The sequence below is a fragment of the Corvus moneduloides genome, chromosome 3, assembly GCF_009650955.1.
Source record: "Corvus moneduloides isolate bCorMon1 chromosome 3, bCorMon1.pri, whole genome shotgun sequence".
Classification (NCBI taxonomy): Eukaryota; Metazoa; Chordata; class Aves; order Passeriformes; family Corvidae; genus Corvus; species Corvus moneduloides.
This window is the reverse complement of record NC_045478.1, coordinates 73,152,291-73,173,325: the sequence shown is the minus strand read 5'-3', so window position 1 is coordinate 73,173,325 and position 21,035 is coordinate 73,152,291. Positions and strand designations below refer to the sequence as shown.

Here is a 21,035-nt window from a genome sequence, read left to right as displayed (position 1 = left end):
TTCATAATTGTAAGTCCAGCTTCTTGTGCTTGGGCACAGCAGTTCAGCATGACTCAGTAGCATACAGGAGCATGGACTGAGCTAAGGACTGCCCAGGGAGTCGGTGGATTCACCATCCTTGGAGGTGTTTAAGGAACGACTGAGTGTGCCAGTTAGCTCTCAGCTTGGACTTGATCTCAGAGGGAGGTATTTTCCAACCTCATTGATTCTGTGTGAAAGTATACAAGGACCTTAGATATCAAAGAACACCCTGCCTTAATTTTGACACATTCCACCTTTTCCACCACCTGCGCCCTTGGGGCCGCCGGGGCAGCCCGTCCCGCCCCTGACGGCCCGCGGGGTCCTCCGCGCCGGCAGAGGGCGCGCCAGCCGTGGGCGGTGCGGGCGGTGCGCGGCGGCCATGGCGGTGCTGCTGGAGACCACGGTGGGCGACCTGGTCATCGACCTGTACACGGAGGAGCGGCCCCGCGGTACGAGCCGAGCCCGCCGGCACCGGCTTTCCCCTGGCCGCCGCCGGCACCGGGATCGCCCCTTCCCCCCCACCCCCCGGCACCGGGTTTCCCCTTGCGCGGGCGGGCGGGCGGCGGCCCCGAGCGGGCCGGAGGCCGGGAGGCTGCAGTCAGCGCTTCCGGCCGCAAATGTAGCGTCTGCTAAAGCGGCGGGCTGCCGTGATCTTCTTTCTGAAGCTTTTTTTCTTTGAAAAGAAACGGGGAGTGGGGGAAGTGCGTTCCTGTATAACGAGCCGTGTTTAGGGTTCTTTGAATCGCTAGAGATGACTTGTAGGAAGGGAGGAAATGTTACTTCTTCTTTGAGCATTTCTCTCAGCGTTTATAGGTTGTACCCTGGTAAGTTTCGACCCAGCCTGCTCCCAGACCACTTTCCTACACATTAGACTAGGTATCTGTTACATCTATTCTTACTGTGTCTGGAGCTTCCTTTTGTAAATGTTGGAATGATTTGTTACAGCTTGTCTGAATTTCCTGAAGCTCTGCAAAGTGAAGTACTACAACTATTGTCTTATTTATAATGTACAGGTGAGTATTCTCGATTCCTTGTTTTTTGGTTGGTTTAAAATCACAAACATGAAAGCAGTATCTTATATATTCTCCTTTGTGACAGAGGGATTTTATTATACAAACTGGTGACCCCATGGGAACTGGCCGTGGAGGGGAATCCATATTTTGGTAAGTATTTGTGTATAAAAATGATACATACATATGTACATAGATAAAGATATAGATATATCTCAACAGAGAATTTATGTAAGGGAGTAGGAGTTCCCATTAGATTGTTTTCAGCTCTCTTGGGGCAGAATTACGGGTGGGAAATAAAAATGTTGATGCATAAGCTTCTTTGGTTGTCACACTTAGATACCTTTTAAATTTCTATGCTACCTTTGGCCATTCACTGTTTTTTTCCTGGACATTGTTCTGTCTCTGACCTTAGAAGTGAAGTTGTACCTACATTTCTGTCTGTTTAAAAGCTGGCAAATAACTACGTGTTTGGTAAGAGAAGTATCGTAACTAAGTGCTCTGTAGAAGACAGAATCAGTTAGCATTGTTAATACATTTATTATTACAACAAAATGTACTAAATTGAGCATGAGCGGAACATAGAGGCTCTGCTTCATTTCCTCTGTGTCTAGGAAAGTGATTCCCTTACTTATTTAAGTCATGTTGAATGTTTATAAGGAAATCACTTTTCTGACTTATTTGTCCAAGACATTTTCAGTGGTCGTGCAGACAAGAGTTGAAGAAACCATTCAAACAGCTAGGATGGAGCAAAGTGCACATGTTCTGTATGATTCCTTTGAAACAGTTGTTAAAAGTAGAATTAAAATTACAGAGCAGAACTAATTACTGGGGAGGTGCTGGGGTGCACAATATACAGCGATAAAGAGTTCAGCTGGAACAGAGACAGTGTTGCTAGAGTAGTGTTGGCTTTTGTAAGTGAGTCTGTCAGAGCCTCTTAAATACAAAACCTGGAACTCATGGATCCATGAATCACCACTCTGGTGATCCTGGGAGCAGTGTAACTGTGCTAAGCAGATGGAAGTCTAGGTTGGTAAGTTTGCAAGACTTGAGCTGTCTCTGCACACAAGTAGATTAGGTTTGTTTTGATATTCTGCTCTGTTACAAGTCTTCTGAGACTCACTGTTATGGCAAATGGGGAAGTACAGTATGATGAGAGAGTGTCAGATCCTGTCTGGCACTAGCTTGGAGTAGGTCAGTTCATCTCTTGTACCTGTTTGCTACTGCTGCAGTCCATGAAACTGGAGTTTCTGTTCTTGCAGGCAAAGTTTAATTTGGATCTTCTCGTCACAGAGGCTAACAGCTGCTTAGCAAAATGAGTTTAAACACAACACTGTCCTTAAATTTGGGCAAATACGGGTATTGAGCATGCCTCTGTCAGTTTATGGAGTGAGATGAAATAAGTGGTATCAGGGTTAGACTTAAAAAATTAAAAAGAATGCAACAATTTGCTATATCCTGTATGTCCCAAATTAATGTATGTAGTCCTGTCTGTATGATGAACTGATCTTACACATAGATTTATTGGTTTTGCGTTTATCTTGGAAGATAAATTTTTTGACATAAATTACTGCATTTTTATACTGTGGGAGAAATTATTTTTACAGAACCTACTTGAAATGTGTTGTCACTTCATGCCTCAGACAAATGTTATATACTGCATTTAAAAACATATAAATATTCCCCCCATCCCTCCCACCCCCAAAAAAGCTTCTGTGAAGTGTCCAGAGAAAAATTTGTTGTTCCATGTAATATAAACTGTGTGAGCGTAGGGGTCCATAAATATATGCATGGGTGCAATTCTAGGTTTATTTGAAGGCCAGTGTAAAAATTGTTTGAGATGTCATTTACGCTTTTACAATGTTTGATTAGCTCACTTTTAAAAAGTCCTATTTCTTGTAACATATTTCTTACATATTTTTTTCAGTCAACTGTATGGTGATCAAGCTAGATTTTTTGAGGCAGAAAAGATGCCAAGAATCAAGCACAAGAAGAAGGGAACTGTGTCCATGGTGAACAACGGCAGTGATCAGCATGGATCACAGGTCAGCATATGGTGTTGGTACAAGTCTAAGTAACTAAAATGAAAATTCCATGAGTTTACAAAAGCACAACAATGACAGTGTCATGTCAATAGCATCATCTTGTAATACAGTCAAAAGGCATGTAAGAAACCAGCCATAGCTAAATATTTTGCATAGCATTGCAGGTGCCAATGGGTATTTGGTTACAGATAGAGAAATTAAAATGCTCAGATTCAAATCCTGTCCTAGATTAATTTTTTTTTGCTAGTACTCAGTCCTGTGGTTTTTTTCTTTATTTCTTCCTCTGTGTTAATACTTTGATGTGATTTTGCCAATGTATAAAATGGTCAGGAAAAAAATTCTGTAGTTAAATGGAAGTGAAAATTAAGGAAGCTGGGTTTTGAAATAATGTTGGAATGTGACTTTGTGTTAGTTTGGAAACTGAAATCATATCACAGTTTCTCCTGTATGGTTACATGAAAGTATGCATAAATAATGTAAGTTTACAGTTTTACCCCAGTGCTGGTATAAAACAGTTTTTGAAAGTGGTCTTTTTCCTTTTGCTGTTTGCTGTTCACGCACACAAAGTTTTTGCTGTGGGTAATTCTTTTTACTTATTTTGTAAGGTTTTTTTATATTTAAAGCTCATAGAACACTGTTATTTCTAAATTATTATTATTTTAGGTGCATCGTCACTTCTGTGAATTAAAATGCCTCACTTGTAATATCCATATATTTTAATTTTTAAAAAGAGGGATTTTTAATAATCACAGAACAATTTTAAAAAAGGTAGGCTTTTATTCTAGCTAGAGCTTGTAATGTGTGCAGATAATTGTGCTGCTTCTCTGCATTGTGTATATTAAGTTGCATGGTTGGGGAATTTAGGAAAAAGAGATGACATTTGTATTTATATTTAAAATGCAACCTACTAGTGTATGTGCAGGCACGTGGGAATGAATGCTGTTCCCAAGAACATTATTGCAGCTTCTTCCTTGGGAAAGAAAAATTCCAGTGAGGAGTTGCCTTACAAGTACAGTGTAGCTTAGTGTAACCTATACCAAATACTAACCTGTCTTAAGTGTGTTGTAGAGAGAATGAGGAGTGGGATGTTACCAGTCAGACTGTAAAGTGTGGGTGCAATGGTTGTGCTGTTATTTGTGCATATCTGCCTCTTCCACCCTCCTTCATTGCCAAGTGCTCTCTATCTTTAATTTGTTACCAAGTGCTCAGCTGGTATCAATTTTCATAGTTTCAGTTTTGCCTTAAAATGAAAGATCTGATTTGTGATAAGATACTTTCCAGTGCCAGTTCGAGTTGAGCTAAGTCAGTATGTGCTAGTTCTTCTCTCAATGCTACTGCATCCTGTTTTTCAGGAGACAAGGGTTTGTGGAAGAAAGGAAAAAGGTCTGGATAGAATTAGATAAAGGTAGTACTGTGGGAGTTTTTGCCAAATTTATGAAAAAGTACCTGCTGAATGCTGCTTGGTGATCAGGTGATTTGAGCTCAGCTCCCAAGAGGTAGCCTTGCTCCTTCTGTCCTCTCTCTTTCATTGGCTGTGATGCCAGTCACAACCTTTCCTGGTCTTGCTCAACAAACTTCCCCAGCAGAGAGCTCTCTGCTCCTCCTCTGCCCATCTGGTTTTGTGCCCGATTACCAATTCAAACCAAATCACAGAAGGGTCCAGTGAGCTGCACCTGCAGGCTCGTGCAGAGGGAGATTTCCTCAGGCAGTGGCTGTGAGCTGTAGGTTGGCTCACCACGTTCTCAGAGCTGATGGAAGAAGAGCAATCTTCTACAAAAGTTGGGAAGAGTTTTTTTTCCCCCACTGAATTCAGTGAGAGTGCGTTAAGGTAAAAAAGAAAGCACAATCTGAATTTTTCTGTTTACTGTTTCTAGTTTTGTATCTCCTTTTGTAGTTTCTCATTACCACAGGGGAAAACCTGGATTACCTTGATGGTGTACATACAGTATTTGGAGAAGTGACAGAAGGCATGGATGTATTGAAGACAATTAATGAAACCTTTGTAGATAAGGATTTTATCCCATATCAAGATATCAGGTGTGACTGCTTTTAACATTACTTTTTGAGGAATACATTAGAATTGAATGAATTTACTTCTTTTTGGAACTAGATGAATATCATGATGTCAGGTGACCTGTACACGCTATTGCAAATAGTTTTTTACCCCAGTATTACTGGTAAAATAAACAAGTACTAAATAAACAAGTATATATGAAAATATTCAGTTATGTTGCCCTTACAAAAGCATCAGTGCTAGAATTTACAAGCACACAGGTTGTTTGGCTGTTTGGGATACAACTGAGAATTAGTGGGGCTGGTTTGCTGTTAGTTGGGTAAACCAAGTTTTACTTGCATGTAATCAAAGCTGATCTCGATTTTGTTTTCTCTAAGGATAAATCACACAGTAATTTTAGATGATCCCTTTGATGATCCACCTGGCTTGTGTGTTCCTGATCGCTCTCCAGAACCTACAAAGGAACAGCTCGATGTGAGTGTTCGTGACAGGAAAAAGTTGGAAGAAATAATTAAATTATAAGTTTATCTCAATTAGTGTCCAGCACAGATTTGGCCAAAATAAGAAATCAGTCTTAAAGATTTTGTCTCTCAAGTCTATGTCCTGAAAGGCCTACACATTTTTTCACACAGGAGGTGTTGTTCAGCTGTGCCAGCTTGAGTTCTTATATGTCAAGTGCTTGTCAGTTATTTGGAGCTACTGCTGTGTTTAATCAAATGCAGCTGCTTAACCTCTGAAGAGAAGGATAAAAGCATGACTTGGATGTTCTCCCCTGTGGCTCTGGTGGAGTTAGGTTTGAAAGCTGTGTTTTAGGTTTCTGTTTACAGTGTAGATAAGCAGAACATTCAGAATATTCAGCATTGGTATTACTGGTTTTCTGTATACTCTGGTAGAAGACAAAATATAACTAACATTATTAATAACATAATTAATATTAAAATGGTTACTGCTGTTTTCCTTTTAAATGTGAATGGTCTGTGTTTCAGTGGAAATAATCTTGGTCATTCTTTGAGTTATATGTGCAGGCACACGTACTGTTGTGGGCTGTTTGTTCAAACAGAAGGAATTTTCTAAAAAATAGTTGCAATTATTAATAATTCATCCATAGTATGCAGTTGCAGAAGTTGTATGTGAGATTATTTCCTTGTATGGAAACAAGAAAACAGTTAATTAACTGGAGAGAATATTGTTTATTTTTAAGCTTAATAGATACAAGATTGAAATTAGGGTTTCACGCGTGCACTATGGTTAATCTCTGATGTATCTTCAGATATGTTAAGAATAAGGTATTTAATAGCTCACTGCCAGCTGCATAGAGATGTGAAGACTTATACTGAGTTCTCTTCCCTTGTAGCCAGCCTGAAGATACCCCTTTTGGCATAGGAATGTCTATAAGAAAGGCATCTCTATTCTAGAGTTGCTGGTGAGGAGAATAAATTGAACCTCAAGTCCTGCCTAGGTTTAGATGTGTAAAAACAAAATTACTATTGTGATGTATTCTATTTAATGTCTTGCTAGACACAACAGATATTTGCTGTGTTCCTTACCTTCCTTTCTGGCAGGAGCTATGTGGATTAGAAATGAGTTAACACTTGTGGCGAGATGTTGAGTATTAGGTGGGCTTATAAAAGAATTTAGAATTTAGATCACTGAATATAGTTCAGACTGGTCATGGAAGTTCAGAAATAGTTCACAGTGCCTGAAATACAAGGATAACATCATCTCTTTTTTTCTAATCTAAGTGGGAAGAACAGAATGAAAGCCCAGTTCTGTAAACATACAGTGCTTAAGCATTTTTCATGTCTTGAGGGGTGAGGGGAGAGATCATCCAAGTAATAGTTGGAAAGTGAGAAAGAATTTTTGGCCATGGCTTGGTAATAAATAGCCTTTTCCTTCATTTTTCAGAGTGGCAGAATAGGAGCAGATGAAGAAATTGATGACATGAAAGGACGGTCTGCAGATGAAATAGAAGAAGTTCAGGCAGAAAAAGAAGCAAAAACTCGTGCCATTCTTCTGGAAATGGTGAACTTCTTTCTGTATTTACCTTTTAGATCTTATTCCAGTGTGCATGCATGTTATTAAGTCTAGGGGGATGTGTACTACTTATCTTGAAATTATTTATCTGGTTATGATGTCATGTTTCAGAATCTGCTGTTAAATATCTGTTGTACAATGAAAGGATTGAGCATGAGCACTCGTGGTTTTCTGGTAAAACCAATGATACTTCATTGTCAAAGTGGGCCAGCGGAGGCTTTCTAAAAACTTGCTAGAAATGCATCCAATTAAAAAATGTAACATATATAGTGTGCTGCTGCATACCTCCAGTCCTAGTAGAGGTTTAGCATGTGTGGGAGAGAGCTGAGCTAGTTTGTGACAAACTCCAGAAAAGCATACAAACCATTGAAGGATGAGTGGATCCATCTCACGTTTTTACAACTACCGAATTCAAATTTATGCTGAATAGTTTGCAGCAGAGACTAATTCCAAGGTCAAGCCAGATCTGGCCTCAAGATTGCAGAAGATTTGTAGGGACAAAAAGGGTACACTTGCACCTTTTAGAACTGTCTGTCTGTTATGTTAAGAACAGGAAAAGCAAAGTCAAATGTATTTGTGAAGTTCCGTGGAGTCCAGCGGTGGAATTGCAAATAAGTAGTAAATTTTAGGTGCTATAGAAAACACTTTTTTGTGACACTGAGTAGGAAAAATATTTTATTAAGTTTTGATTTTGTGATGGGAATGCGAGATGATGCAAAAGATGTGTTCCCAGTGTGCTGTGCTGCCTGTAGAGAGTTTTAGGCAGAAGTGATGAATGTCTTTTTTCTGTATCCCAGGTGGGAGACTTACCAGATGCAGACATCAAGCCGCCAGAAAATGTGCTGTTTGTTTGTAAACTGAATCCTGTGACCACAGGTGAAGACCTGGAGATAATATTTTCACGATTTGGTCCCATTAAAAGGTAATTATGATAAAAGGGAAAACCGTCTTTGTTGAAACTCAGCTTGCTTCCTCCCAGTCTGTTTAGGTTTGGCTATTAAGGAGTAGTCTGGTGTCTCAGGAGATTTATGTTCTGTTTGGATAGAGACCACAACAATGGGGATACAAAGGCAGATCTAGCTAGATGAGTATCCTGTCCCAGCAGTGGTTTTAAGGGAAAGCCTAGGGAAGTGTAGGGAACCAAGAAAGCGCATGACACTCCTCCCTGCCCCATGTCCTCTCACTCCTTTTGACAGTTTTTATATCAGATGCTTAACGAGCTGGATACAGTCTCTGGGTTTTTCTTTCCTGTGGGAGTATGTATGGTTTGGGATAAAGAAGCAAACATCTGTGGCATCTGATATACTCCTTGTAAGATGTTCCTCATTCCTACTGCCCTTCTCAGTTTTGACCTTGGCTTCTAGTAGTTTCATCTGATTGCTCCTTGTACTGCTATCAGAAGACATGATGGGCAATGAAATCTGCTTTCCTGCACTCTTCTGTCCTACACCCCAAAGTTATTTTTTTTCCATGCTAAGAGCACTAGTCTACATACCCATGCTTCTTCGTAGTAGAGACTTCCTTACCTTGTTTTGCTTTTCTTAACCTTTTCCTTTTCCTTTCATCACAAGATGAGAGAACCAGAACTGCACATGGTTTTGAAGAAATTACAGATTTACAGTGGAACAGTTTTGTTCTCTGTATTACTCTCAACTCCTTTTCTGGTGAATGCTAAAGCTGTTTTTTTCCTTTGAGATTTTTGTTTACAATATACAGTTAGGGTTCCATCCATGCATATCTTGTTGCATTTATTTATATCATATTGAGGTAATTTGCTGTTTTGTTGATCTTGTAAGGGCTCTCTGCAACTTTTTCAGTCTTTATTTTTGCTACCTTTAACAATTTAATATCATCAGCACAATTTAGTACCGTCAGCAAACTTTGAATTAGTTTACTCTTACCTGGTCTTTTGCATGTTTATCAATGCAAAGATGTTCCTTATGCCCTTGCTGCTTACTTTCCTCAAAAGCCTTCGGTGCGGCAGTTTATTAGAATTTGCAGAGGGATTTCAAAAGACTGCGTGGAATTCATCATCATCACCACAACACATGAGCGTATTGACTCTCTCAGAGCACTTCACTTAAGTTTATTCAGGTGGTCTGGAGTAGGTCCTGTGTATTGAGATGGATGCTAACTCTGTTCTGCTTGGAGTTTCTAGCAGTTTGTGCAGTACTGGCACACAGGCCTGCAGGCTCCCAGATCCTAAGCTATCCCAGATCTGTGTGTGTGGGTGAAATTGGCATTATGTGCCACTCTTACAACTCCAGCGTGATTTGTCTATGCCTTAGGGATTTCTAAGTTTTTTTCCTCTCTCAGTTTGTTTACTACCTCTTCAGCAGACCTCCCACTTTCAGATAGGTTCTCAGAATAATCCATGAAGGAGAGTTCTTGCACAAAGCCATTCTTCCTTCTGCTGCAAAGAATTCCTATAGCTTGTCTGAATAGCGTTATGTACTACTTCTTTTCTTGTTCTTTTCCCCCCAGCTTTTTGATTGTAGATCCTGATTTGTCACTTCCTCAGTACACATAGGGGAGGTCTCTCATTATTAAGTCTCACCTTAATGTCACATTTCCTGCCCTTCTTGCCTCCTTCAGTATCCTGTAGTCAGAATTCTTATGTCAAGTACAAGAGTTGGGTAATACTGATGCAATATTGTATTCTTCCCATTTTGTTCTACTTACTTAGTACTTTCAGGCTTCTTATTTTTGGCCAGTGACCTGCCTGATAAAAAGACAGGCTGCTAAACAGGTGCTTTCTAAGAAGAGAAAGTTTGTCACAGGATGTTTGTTTAAACTTTGCTTTAAATGACCGAGAAAACAGAATGTGAAATTTCTTGTCTTGCATTAGTGAAATGCAAAAAAATTAATAACAAACAGCAATGTTGGAAAATACATTTTGTTTCACCAATTAGAAATCCATCTCTAGTTCTACACTTCATGGTAGCCACTTGTGAGTTTACTATAGTTGCTCAAAATAGTGTCTCATGCATTTTTTCTTGCAGATGCCCCCAGATCAGTAGAGGCTCTCAGAATCAAGTGTTATAATACCTTCAAGGTGTTTTGGCTTTGTGGGTTGGGGTTTTGGGGTTTTTCTTTTAACTTTTACTCTCCCTTTTAAGCAGTGCTGTCCTAGCTTGCATTTTTTTCTCCAATAGCATTAACATTTTAATTTCATATCAATTTTTCAGCTGTGAAGTGATCCGAGACTGGAAGACTGGCGAATCTCTTTGTTATGCTTTCATTGAGTTTGAAAAGGTATGGGTTTTCAGTATAAACTGTATGTAGATTCTGCATGTAAAAGCCCCTTTTTGGTGTACTTCCTTTAAGGAAAAACACTGACATCTTCAAGTGTGGGGTAGCTAATATTTACTCTTACTGACTTGGTTATACAAGTTGTAGGTCCTAAATGAGACAAACATTTAAGTCTTTCTCTGTTTGAGCAAGCAGTGCAGAAATGTTCTTAGGTTGTCTTGAAACCAGTGGGAGGGGATCAGGCCCTTTTTTTCCCCAGAGCACATTAGGACTTTGAAGAGTTAACGAAGGGAATGCTAGGAGCATGCAGCATAAAGAGAGGAGGGTGTATGGAATAAGATAGGTCAGTGTGTACAGTAGTGTTCTCTTCTGGGCTTGTAAATGATGCTTGCGGTATCAACACACTGCTCTTACTGTGAGACTAATGGCAGCAGTTCTCTTGGTGGTGCATAGCTTTGTGTGTGCTGGTATCTCTCATCTGTGAGGAAAACACTGGAAAAGTGTTCTCACTTTTCTTTAGCCTACTTATGTAGTTAAAATGGAGCTTTTATTAGTTGTCCTATTTTCCTTTCTTTTTTTCCTGAATGTATTACATGTGCCAAATGTGTAGCTGGATTGGCAAATTTTTAAAATAGTGAAATGAACTGAAGAATTGGGATTTGAAATGCTGATATTCAGACAAAGCGTAACTATTTCTTTTGGAATGGTACAATGCAAGAACTGTGGTGCTTTAGTCAATTTCAGAAAGAAATGTATGCCACTGCTGAATTTGTGTTCAAGCTCTTCAGTGAATATTCCTATGAAATAATTGTGACTCAAGATTTTCCTGGTTGATATCAGGAGGAAGACTGTGAGAAAGCCTACTTCAAAATGGACAATGTGCTGATAGATGACAGACGGATACATGTGGATTTTAGCCAGTCTGTTGCAAAGATTAAATGGAAGGGAAAAGGTAGGTATATTTGTAATTCTTTTATCCTCATAACTTAATAATCCATGACTCGTAAACTAAGCATTATATAAAGAGTTAGGAATTTAAATCATCTCATCTTCAGGGCTATCAATTTCCCTGGTACTGTAATAAATAGTGCAACACAGTTGTTAGCTCTTCCCTTCATTTGTTTCATAAGAAAAACTAGAAGGGTTTCCTGCTGTTACATTAACATTGCATTGCCACTGATTACCTTTTTAGTCAATGTATTTTTGCCACTAAAACATTTTTTTGTCTCAAACTTTGGACATTGGTTTTTTTTTATATTACTTATTAGCAAAATAATATGACAATAATTGTTATTTTCTAGTTTCTTTTCTTTATTCACTATATGATAATCAGGTGTATACAAGAAAAAGTCAGTATTCAGGCCAGGGATTTCTGCTCTTCACCTCCTGTAGGTAAAACATACTGAATGGCAGGCAGGTTGTATGTTACAAAAACCCGTTTTCAGGTGTTTGAGGATGTTTTGGAAGGAAAAGGATGGTAGAAGAGGTGGATGCAGTGGTTATTTGATTACTGGGGGCGTGAAGAAAACACTGGACTTGGAGAGGTGTCTGTGCATTGCATTGGTGACATTCTTGTGTGTCGTCTTCTAAAAATGCAGTCAGCCCTCAGCTGTTGGGATGCAGTTTCTCCAGATGGGGTTCTGGTCATGAATACTGGGGTACTGGAGCTTGTCCTCACAGAGCTGAGATGACTCTGTAGTCTGTCTATACCAGATGCTGCAGTGCATCCTGTATTGACTGCCTGCGTGGGAAACTCCATCTGAGGTCTAAATTGTCCAAAATATTGGAAAGCTAACTGTATTGCCGTCTTGTGCTTCTATGGTACCCAAAAAATGACCTTCCTACCCTCGGTAGTGGTTTCTGGCCTAGCCAGTGAGTGTTGCAGTTCTAAGCGTGGCCGTGGGAGGGCAGCACGTTGCTGTAGTTTGTTGATCTGTGCGCTGGTGCTTCAGTGAGTGAATGGAAACTGAAGTCTGTAGTGTCCCTCTTTAAATCTAGACGTGAACAACTTTTTTTCTTAGTTTTCTGTTTGAATTCTTAAGCTGTAGCTGTTTCAGAAGTTTCCCCTCAGTGCAGACCAGAGCAAAAAGTCATTTAATAATGAGAACAGTCTGTGAGCTTTCATGGTAACAGAATTTTAAGCAGTGTGATATAGGACCTGTAATAAAAATGGGCCTAAGCCAGTTGCTGAAGCCTGATTTATGATCCTTTTCATGTGTTGTCTGTGCTGGACATGAATGAGGAGAAAGCTGGATGTTGTTCAATGGGATCTGCAAGCAAGAGAAGGACAGAACATCACAGCTTGTCCTGCTCTTTTCTACTCTGTTACGCAGATGTCAGTGTTGTTTCTGGAACTGGATTCTTCTGTGGACCTCTCTATGGTTATAAACAGCCCATAAATCATAATCAGAACTTAATGATAGCTGTGAGTCTTGGTTGTGTTTGTGGTTAGAGTGAAATGAATATATTTTTCTGTGGACAGGTGGGAGGTATACCAAGGAAGATTTCAAGGACTATGAGAAGGAACGTGACAAGCCTTCAAAACTTGCTCTGAAAGAGAAGGTAAAACCAAAGCAAGAGTATCCTTTTTCTGCTCAAAGGTACTTTTTGAATTAAGTAGAGTTTATGAAAACAGCCTGGAAAAAACTTCTTATTTTTAAAGCCTGCCAAATGGATGTTTCCCTGCTACTTCATATAACCATTTGGTGTTTGAGATGTAATTAAGCATTTTTTGTTTTTCACGTTATAAGCTTTGATGAATTTAGTCAAATCAGAATATGCTGTTTCACATCCATGTTGTGTGCAGGTAAATAATGTTTTGAGTCTGAAATACGTGTTAAGTCTTGGTAAACTCATGTCGGATAAACAGGGATTTGTTTGCTTCCCGGGCTGTTGTGTTCTGCTCCTTACTGATATTGGGTGACAAATCTGTCCTTAACCAACTCCATCAGCACCAAGTATGACCTTGTGCTGGATGAGGATATAGAAGAGTCTCACACAAGTCAGTCACACTTGGCTAAAAAACAAAAGAAGAAAAAGCACCACCACTCTGAAGATGAAGATGATGACAAGAGGACCAAAAAATCTAAGGTACTTGCCTCTTCATGCATTAACCTTATGCCTGTTCATTGTTTTCCTCATGAAAGAAGCCAGGAAAAAAAAGTCTGATATTGAATAAGGACATGACGTGCAAAGTCCCATGTAAAACACAGCAGTTGTAAACCTACAGAAGGCTGATGTTAATATTTGATTATGGAAGAGGGTTTCCAGATCCTCCTGGACTTTTGAAGCTTGGCACGTCTAGATGGCTTTTTGCCAAAACATCCTGAAGAGGTAATGTAGCCTCTCGTAAAGTAGGGGATCTTTAGCACTTTGAACCTGTTGTTCACATATTCCCAGTCATAAACTAGTAGTTAATCATATTTCCAGACTGTAGGCTATTTCTCATTTTCTTGCTAGACCATCTTATGTTGGGTTTTTCCTATATGGAGTTGGAACACAGTCTCTTTACATTATCTTTTTGTATTTGTCCTTAACTGTTTTGGAAGTGTTTGTGTAAAATCTGCATGTGGGTTTGCTTGCATCTGTAATGTGCAAGTGTATGGTGCTGTGAGGCTGGGACTGTGGAGGAGAGCACCAGGAGACAGTAGTTCTGTCATTCATTAGTTCCACTGCAGCCTGTCATTTCTGTGAACTTGGGATAGTCAAGATGTGGTGTTTCATGGAAACAAAGTCTGCAGTGAGAAAGTGGAGGGTTAACCGCTACTGAAGTGAGCATTAGGAAGAATTGAGCTAAGCTGAAAAAGAAAAAAACCTGAACCCCACTATTTTAACAGTGCAAGTTTTATGAGTGAGAACAAACCTGTGTTCTAGCAAATTTGCAGAAAGTGAAAGTTTCAGCCACAGCATATCAGGCCATTGTCCCATCCTGAGTTTTGAGTACTGCTGTAAGATCTGTGTACACAGAGCATACGTGATTCTGTTCTTATACATCACTTCATGCTGGGATGCTTAAAAGTAATTTTTCTCATGAACATCAGCAATTAAAATCTTTCTGTGCCAGCAGTAAGCCCTATTGCTCATTCATGGACCCAGGCTTTTTGTCACTGTACTAATTCAGTCAGGGGCCTTTGAGTGGAGGGGAGGGACTTTTTCAGATCGGTAAAGTCTTGACTGGAGCATGTACATACAAGAGATACTGACTAATGTTGGTTTTGTCTTCCTCCTGACTGGCTGAGTGAAACTGTTGCTTTAGCCTTCTTGAAACAGGTATTTTTGCTGGTAATCTTTGTTCCTGATTGTTCAGGAATTACACCCATGGAACTGGCTGGTCATGCATTATCAGCAGAGAACATTTTAAAATTGTTTAGAAGTCTTCACCCCTGCAGGTGGCACAGAAAGTGCTGGCAGCAATAGGTTGTCAACATCTGTTCTAATTGTTGCAAAGGGATTGTGAGACTTCGTAGCACAAAAACATGAACAAGGACAGAGGGATTCCTGGTGCTATTTTCAGGTTCTGGAATAGAATATATTCTAGTGCTTGACTATGTGAGCTCTTCTGTGTTTATGTGTATCTTTTTGTGATTTAGTCACCTGCTCCTTATGTGGTTTGATCTCACCTGCTGCTGCTGTGTACTGGTATCTTCTTTCCCACAGCTTTCTTCTCTCTTAGTCATCTTTACCCATTTTGCTATAGGTAGCTTAGCTTTCTTATGTCCAAAATCACAGGTGGAGGCTTACTTCTATTCTCTGATGGCAAGCATCGTAGTTCCCTCTTAAAGTTGTGAAAATTAATTTCTGGGAAGAATTTTTCTCTCTGGATTTGAATATTCTCGTGAGTGTGTATGGTACGATATGCACATACTGAGCAGTATGTACTGAGTCTCACACAGACAATATTTTGGGTATGGCCTCTTTAGTGAAATCAGCAGGCAGCTTAGATGACAAATCCTGTTTAGCATATACAAAATTTTAATTTTGTTTTATTTTTTACTATTCATACTTTGAGCATTATATGTGGAACTCAGGGGAAGCAAGCATGTTTCTGAGGTGGAGCGTGTTCAGTGTGAGCAGTGAGTGCAGCACAAAGCATAACAGGATGGAAACTTTTTAGTGAATGGTAGCATTTTTAGTATAGGCAAACAAAGCATTCTCCCATAACCCGATTTTGTAAATCACTGAATGTATTTGAGGTAAAAACTTTTAAATAAAACAGCAGCAGACCTTCCACAACTCATCAGCCAAAGACGACAGTAGCCATGCTTCATACAGAAACTTCCACCCCGTAGTCCGTACCATGGCAGAGATTTTAATTAAGAGAGATCAGGGGCTTATAATGGGAAGTTCTGGCAACTGGAACTGCAGTTTGTGCTATCAACTCTAGCTATGACTTGAAGGGGTTTTATTTTCTCAATAGTTTCCATGATGATGAGTTGTTTTTCTGTTCTCTTGCTGGTGTTACGTTGTTTTCTTTAGTATATTTTGACTCATCCTTTTCTTGGTCTGACACCTGTTTCCTGAATCTTTGGCCTCTGTGTTGATGTTTCAAGAATGTATTTTTCAGTCTTGTGGTGTTTGACTTGATTCCAGTGGGTAGAAGAGGTAGGGTGCTGGGGCTTACTTTTAGTAGGCAACAGGATGTGGGTCAGGGGCAGGAGGGTAGACTCCCATGTGGGTTTGTGAATAGGATTTGGTAGAGTTTTTTTGAATACAGGTCATGCTTCTGCCCGAGATCGATATTATGACTTTGTTCCCCTTCCAGTTTTTTCTGTGTGTTTTCTCTTGGATTTTATTTTTTAAGATAACTGGATCTGTGAAGTAGTATAGCCTATCCAATAGATTTTTGTGAGACATAGAGACTTCCTGATTTCAGGTTTCTGCAGTGCATGGTTTTGGCAGAGGTACTGATTTTTCTGGTTTTAATTTCCTGCTTTTACTGCTTATTGGACACTGTTCCCTTTATATTCAGGGTCAAGTTTTATCAAAATCCCCCCCCAAAAAGGCACTCTTTGTTTGTTTGCTCCTTTTAACCTTTAGCTAGTGTGTTTAATGTATGTGAGAGGTGGCAAATGCATTCTACTTTTGTGGCCATGATATTTATAGTTATTTCACCTGCAACTGCTGTTTAGCAAGTTACTACTTTTGACAAAATCAGCCATGAACTTCCAGAGCAGCATCTTTCCCTCTTTCCTTATTTCCTTCTTCATGTGTGTTGCAACACAGTGCTGGATTAAGAATTGGGGTGATCGTCACTTACTCATGGACTGATGAGATGCTGTGATCCTGGATTGAGAAGTACATATTTCAGCAGTAAGAGAGAGCTTGTTTTTAAGTAGGGATCTTTTTCTTCTTCCAAAACAGCATGTTTTTGAGTTTCAGGTATAAAAATTTGATTTCAAAATACCATTATTTTTAGTAATTTAGTGTGTTTTAAAAATGAGCTTTTTCTATGCCAAAGACTAAAATGAAAAATCTTATTTAAGGGGAAATGTAACTTACGCTGGCAAGAAATTAAGATGCAGTTCATTCTGTTCAAATTACACATTTTTTTCTTTACATTGTGATCATATTAGCTATATGTGGTGACTTTTTTGTGTTACTTTCAGACTTGTCCTGTACACCTGTACTTTAAATGCTTTTGTGAAGGTTACTGTGCTTGTCTAACTCAATGCTTGTATGACTTCTAATCCTTTCAGCAAGTTGTCCTTTTCTATGGCATTCAGTATGGGCTATTTGTCTGTAACTTGAAGTGTTCACTCACCTGTTCCTGGCCCCACTTAGCCAGTAGCCTGTCTCCAGTGTTTACTTGGTAGATTGTTCAACTGAGTGCTGTCCTGCTTTTCTCCCATTTCTCCCATGTGCTGGCAGGAATCTCCAGCAACAAACCTGTTAGGAGGCAGCCATACACCAATCCCACCATTTCATTTTCTGGCCAATATTTTTTGTCTTGTTCTTCTCTACCCCTCCACCAGCATGTCTGTCATCTGATGTTTACTCAGGCCTTGTCACAGATGGGCTTGAAACCTATTGGGCTGTTTCAAACATATGGAGAGTGAAGCTTTTGGGTACAAGAGTAATATGGCTATGTGTCATTTTGAGGATGAATGGACAAAGCTCTTATAAGTAGCTGGAAGCACCACTGAGTCTTTTTGGCAGATCCAGATTTTAAAATCTGTACTGAAATAAAGTTTGATGTTAAAGATGTGGAATAGGCATTTGGCCACCACTGAGATTTCTGTACCCAGCAGTAGCAGAATTTTTTTGTTAAAGATCAAACCTGTGATTATTTGTGTGTCTGTTTATCCAGGGCGTTTATGTTGCTTATTGTAACCCTAGTATTTCAGTATTATCAGTATCATTCTAAAGGTGGTGTTTGCTCTGGGAACCACCCCAGTCACTGGCTTTCTGCATAAAATCTGTTCGAAGTAGAGTTTTTTACTTTTCTTTTAAGTAAATGAAGTTTGCTTGTTTGTACATGGAGTATAGGTTTTAGCCATACAGTTGTAAAGGCTGCTGTCAATGTACATACTTAGAAAAATAATATCTGAAATGAGGAAAGAAATACTGTGTGATTTAATGCAGACATTTTTCTTAATTCATATTGATCTGTGCTTAACAGTGCTGTTACTAAAATCCCTTAAAATTGTATCTCTCTGTTAGCACATACAGTGATACTAAACTGTCAGGTTGTTCATTTTGCTGAAGCCTAGAATTTAGGCCGTTAAGAATTATTGCAGGCAGGTCTTAAAAAATGTTATGCATCTGCATAGCACTGGAATGCCTGTGGGGCTTGAACCAAAACTTACAGAAATACTTGCATTGCTTAGGTAAAAAATCCAATATCCAAATCTAGCTTACAGACTTGTTCAATGCTTGTGAAGAATTTGGTAATATCCATCTGAGTGGAATCCCTGTTATAACCAATTTTTGCTAAAGCTCCTTAGGCCGTACGAGAAGCATGCCTGACAGCCATGCTTTTTTTCCATAAACACTGACAGAAACTTACTTGTAAACTTACTTTTTCCAGGTGGTTTCAGTGGGGTATTTTTGTGTTACCTTTTTCAAATCATCATGGATGTGAATCTCTTTAAGGTAGTATCAGCTGTAGCTAAGGAACCACCTTAGTTCCTTCCTTCTCTAGTTCTCTTCATGCCTTTGTATGTTTTCCCCCTCTTGTTTGTAACTGCATTTCTGTCCAATTCCTTTGACAGGATTCTGACCGAAAGCATGAAGAACGCTGTAGGGAAAGGACCAAGAGTGACAAGAAAGACAGGCATCGGAGCCGCAGCCATTCTCAGGAGAGAGATTACACTTACAGCAGGCAAAAGGACAAATACAGAGAAGACGTCCGAGTAAGAGACTGGGATAAAAAAGCAGACAGAAGCAGAAGTCCTAAGAAATCAAAAGATAAAGAGAGATCCAAATACAGATGAAGGACAAGAAAAAAGACAGAGGGGAAGTAAAATAATAAATTAAACTTTTTTCTTTTGTGATAGTGGTTTTTTTCTAGTACTTGCTGTAGTGTCTGACTGCAATATGCAGTAAGATTCTATAGCTTGATACCCCTCATTGGAACATGATCTGCTAATTCTAAAATTCAAGATGAATCGCTGCAAATTGCTCTACCCTGGAGTGCCAGTAGCTAGAGCATTTCAATGGATTGTGCAGAAGGAGAACTTCTTATTAAGATGATTCTTTGGGAAGGCTGGTATTTAAGGAACAAAAGCAGCTGAAATCACCCCATGGCAGAAAATTCTGACTAAGCAGGCCAGGCCAGATGACCATAATCTCCAGACCTGAGCTGAGTGGGGATACTGAGGATATTTAATACAGGAATGTACTTTTTAGCAGCATCCGCTCTGTCTTTGCTTTGTTAAAAACAAAGCTAGAGTCCAACATCTTTGGTGCTTGTGGTAGTTAGAAAACAGAACGAAAATAACCCACCTTCCTCTGTAATGTTGAGAATAACATTGAAAATGTCACAGCAGAAACATCAGCTTCTTCACTTTGACATAGCTGAGGCCTGTTTGAAGGGGGACTCCTCATGCTTTAGGGTCTTTGTTCTTTAGTTGAAGGCTTAGAAACTAGCTCCTCAGTTTTCTGTTGGATTCCTTTACAGCTTAAAAATGTGATGTAGATTCTAAATTGTTTTATTCCGTGTATTTGAGTAAGTTTGATATCTATTTTGATGTCATGCATTACAGTTCCTTTAGTTCTCTGTAGTCTTTGGCTTGAGTCCAAGGCTTAAAGTGGACTTGACTATAAAGTGTACTTGTCTAGGAAGCTGCCTTTTGATGAATCTCTAATTTTTATGTCCTTCAAAGTATGGAACTAGAAATCCAGGGCTTCCATAACTGTCTTCTGGCAAAACATTTCTAACCCTCTGTCGCGGGTTCGGTTTGTAACCAGGCAGAAACACCAATTTAGTGTAGTGGTTTGGTCCAAAATACTCATTACTGTTTATCTGCTGTGAGATAAGAATTAGGAGAAATGCAAAGCAGGCACCAAACTTGAAAGAATATAAAGAAGTTTATTAACAGACCTAAAAGAGGGAAAAAAAAAAATTATACCACCTTCAGAACTCTCCTCCTCCCCCCACCTTCCTCCCTTCTCCCACTGACAATGTGAAAAGACAACCCTTAAGATGTTCAGTCTGTTTACCACTTCCATAATAACCTTGTTCAGTCCATTTAGAAAGAGAAGTCTCTTCTTGCTCATGCTATGAAAACATTATCACAACGAGACAGCCGCCCACTTCCAAATATGTTCAGTCCATTTAGGAAGAGGAATCTCTCTGCCTGCGTGTGAGTCCCTTCCCCCGACTTGCAGCTTTTCCCGCAACTGCTTTCGAGGGTCCACTCTTGAAGTTTTTTGGGGTACAATTTTAAGGTTGAGCCGTTCAGAAACAAAAACAGAGGCCCTTCTCCTTCCCTGGGAGCAAAGGGTCTTCATCATCTTCATCTTTAGGACTATCTCTGGGAGCATCTCTAGGGACTGAGGTTTTCTCCTTTCCCGTTTGGAGCAAAAGTCCTCATCTGGTTCATCTCTCCCTGTCCAAACTCCTCATGAAATTACAGCTGCGTCAGCATCTGCCTATCTCAGCGCAGGTGCTTTTGCTTACGAGTTGAACACTCCACCCCCCCAATCTTCATGAAATTACAACAGGATACTCTGATATATCATAGCTTCACAAGAGAATTTCAGCTTTAAGCATCTCCTCTCTCTCTTCCCTCAGGTTTTCAGCTCTTCACAGCAATAAAAGGGTTAATCTCACCTCGGCCTTGCAGCTTTGCAGCTGGAATGTTGAATGTTTCTTATCGCAGTGGAGAGGGGGGAGAGCCGAGCCGCTCCGGCTGCCCACGGCAAGGCAGTGGGGGGGGGTTCCATGGCTGGAACAGGTCCATGGCTTCAGGATGGCCGTGGCCCGGCCCGGCCTGGCCCGAGCAGGGCCTGGCCGGGCCCGCTGGCCCCCACACGGGGCCCGCAGCCACCTGTGCCAGCGCCGGAAACGAGAGAGAGCTTGGAGGGGGAGTTTGCCTATTCTTAAATGTGGATCACAGAGGTGGTCACAACTTTAAGTGGCTTAGAGAATTGTCCATATTCAAACTGGCCAGCTGATAGGTTCTATCAGGTCCCAGAGGAAACTGTAAGCACCCCTCA

At 40.0% G+C, this 21,035-nt stretch overlaps 1 protein-coding gene across 2 annotated transcripts; it reads left to right on the top strand.

Annotated features, from left to right (window-relative positions):
* The first annotated feature begins 368 nt into the window (after positions 1-368).
* On the top strand, positions 369-18,868 carry PPIL4 (peptidylprolyl isomerase like 4). Of its 2 annotated transcripts, none has more exons than XM_032102195.1 (13): positions 369-470; positions 967-1,034; positions 1,120-1,184; positions 2,959-3,076; positions 4,971-5,113; positions 5,468-5,564; positions 6,996-7,112; positions 7,922-8,046; positions 10,313-10,379; positions 11,217-11,328; positions 12,859-12,955; positions 13,328-13,466; positions 18,587-18,868. In XM_032102195.1, exons 1-13 carry the CDS (start codon positions 401-403, stop codon positions 18,806-18,808), a joined length of 1,440 nt encoding a protein of 479 aa, XP_031958086.1. In that variant the 5' UTR covers positions 369-400; the 3' UTR covers positions 18,809-18,868. The 2 variants fall into 2 exon arrangements, with proteins under 2 accessions (XP_031958086.1, XP_031958084.1); XM_032102193.1 differs by lacking the exon at positions 369-470 and adding an exon at positions 572-845.
* The last annotated feature ends 2,167 nt before the right edge of the window (positions 18,869-21,035 follow it).

Excerpts from the sequence above, each read along its gene's own strand:
- PPIL4 (XM_032102193.1), top strand. The coding sequence starts at position 773 with ATGACTTGTAGGAAGGGAGGAAATGTTACTTCTTCTTTGAGCATTTCT. Across the intron at positions 5,565-6,995 it reads CTACAAAGGAACAGCTCGAT|AGTGGCAGAATAGGAGCAGA; the intron begins GTGAGTGTTCGT and ends TTCATTTTTCAG. Across the intron at positions 8,047-10,312 it reads CGATTTGGTCCCATTAAAAG|CTGTGAAGTGATCCGAGACT; the intron begins GTAATTATGATA and ends TCAATTTTTCAG.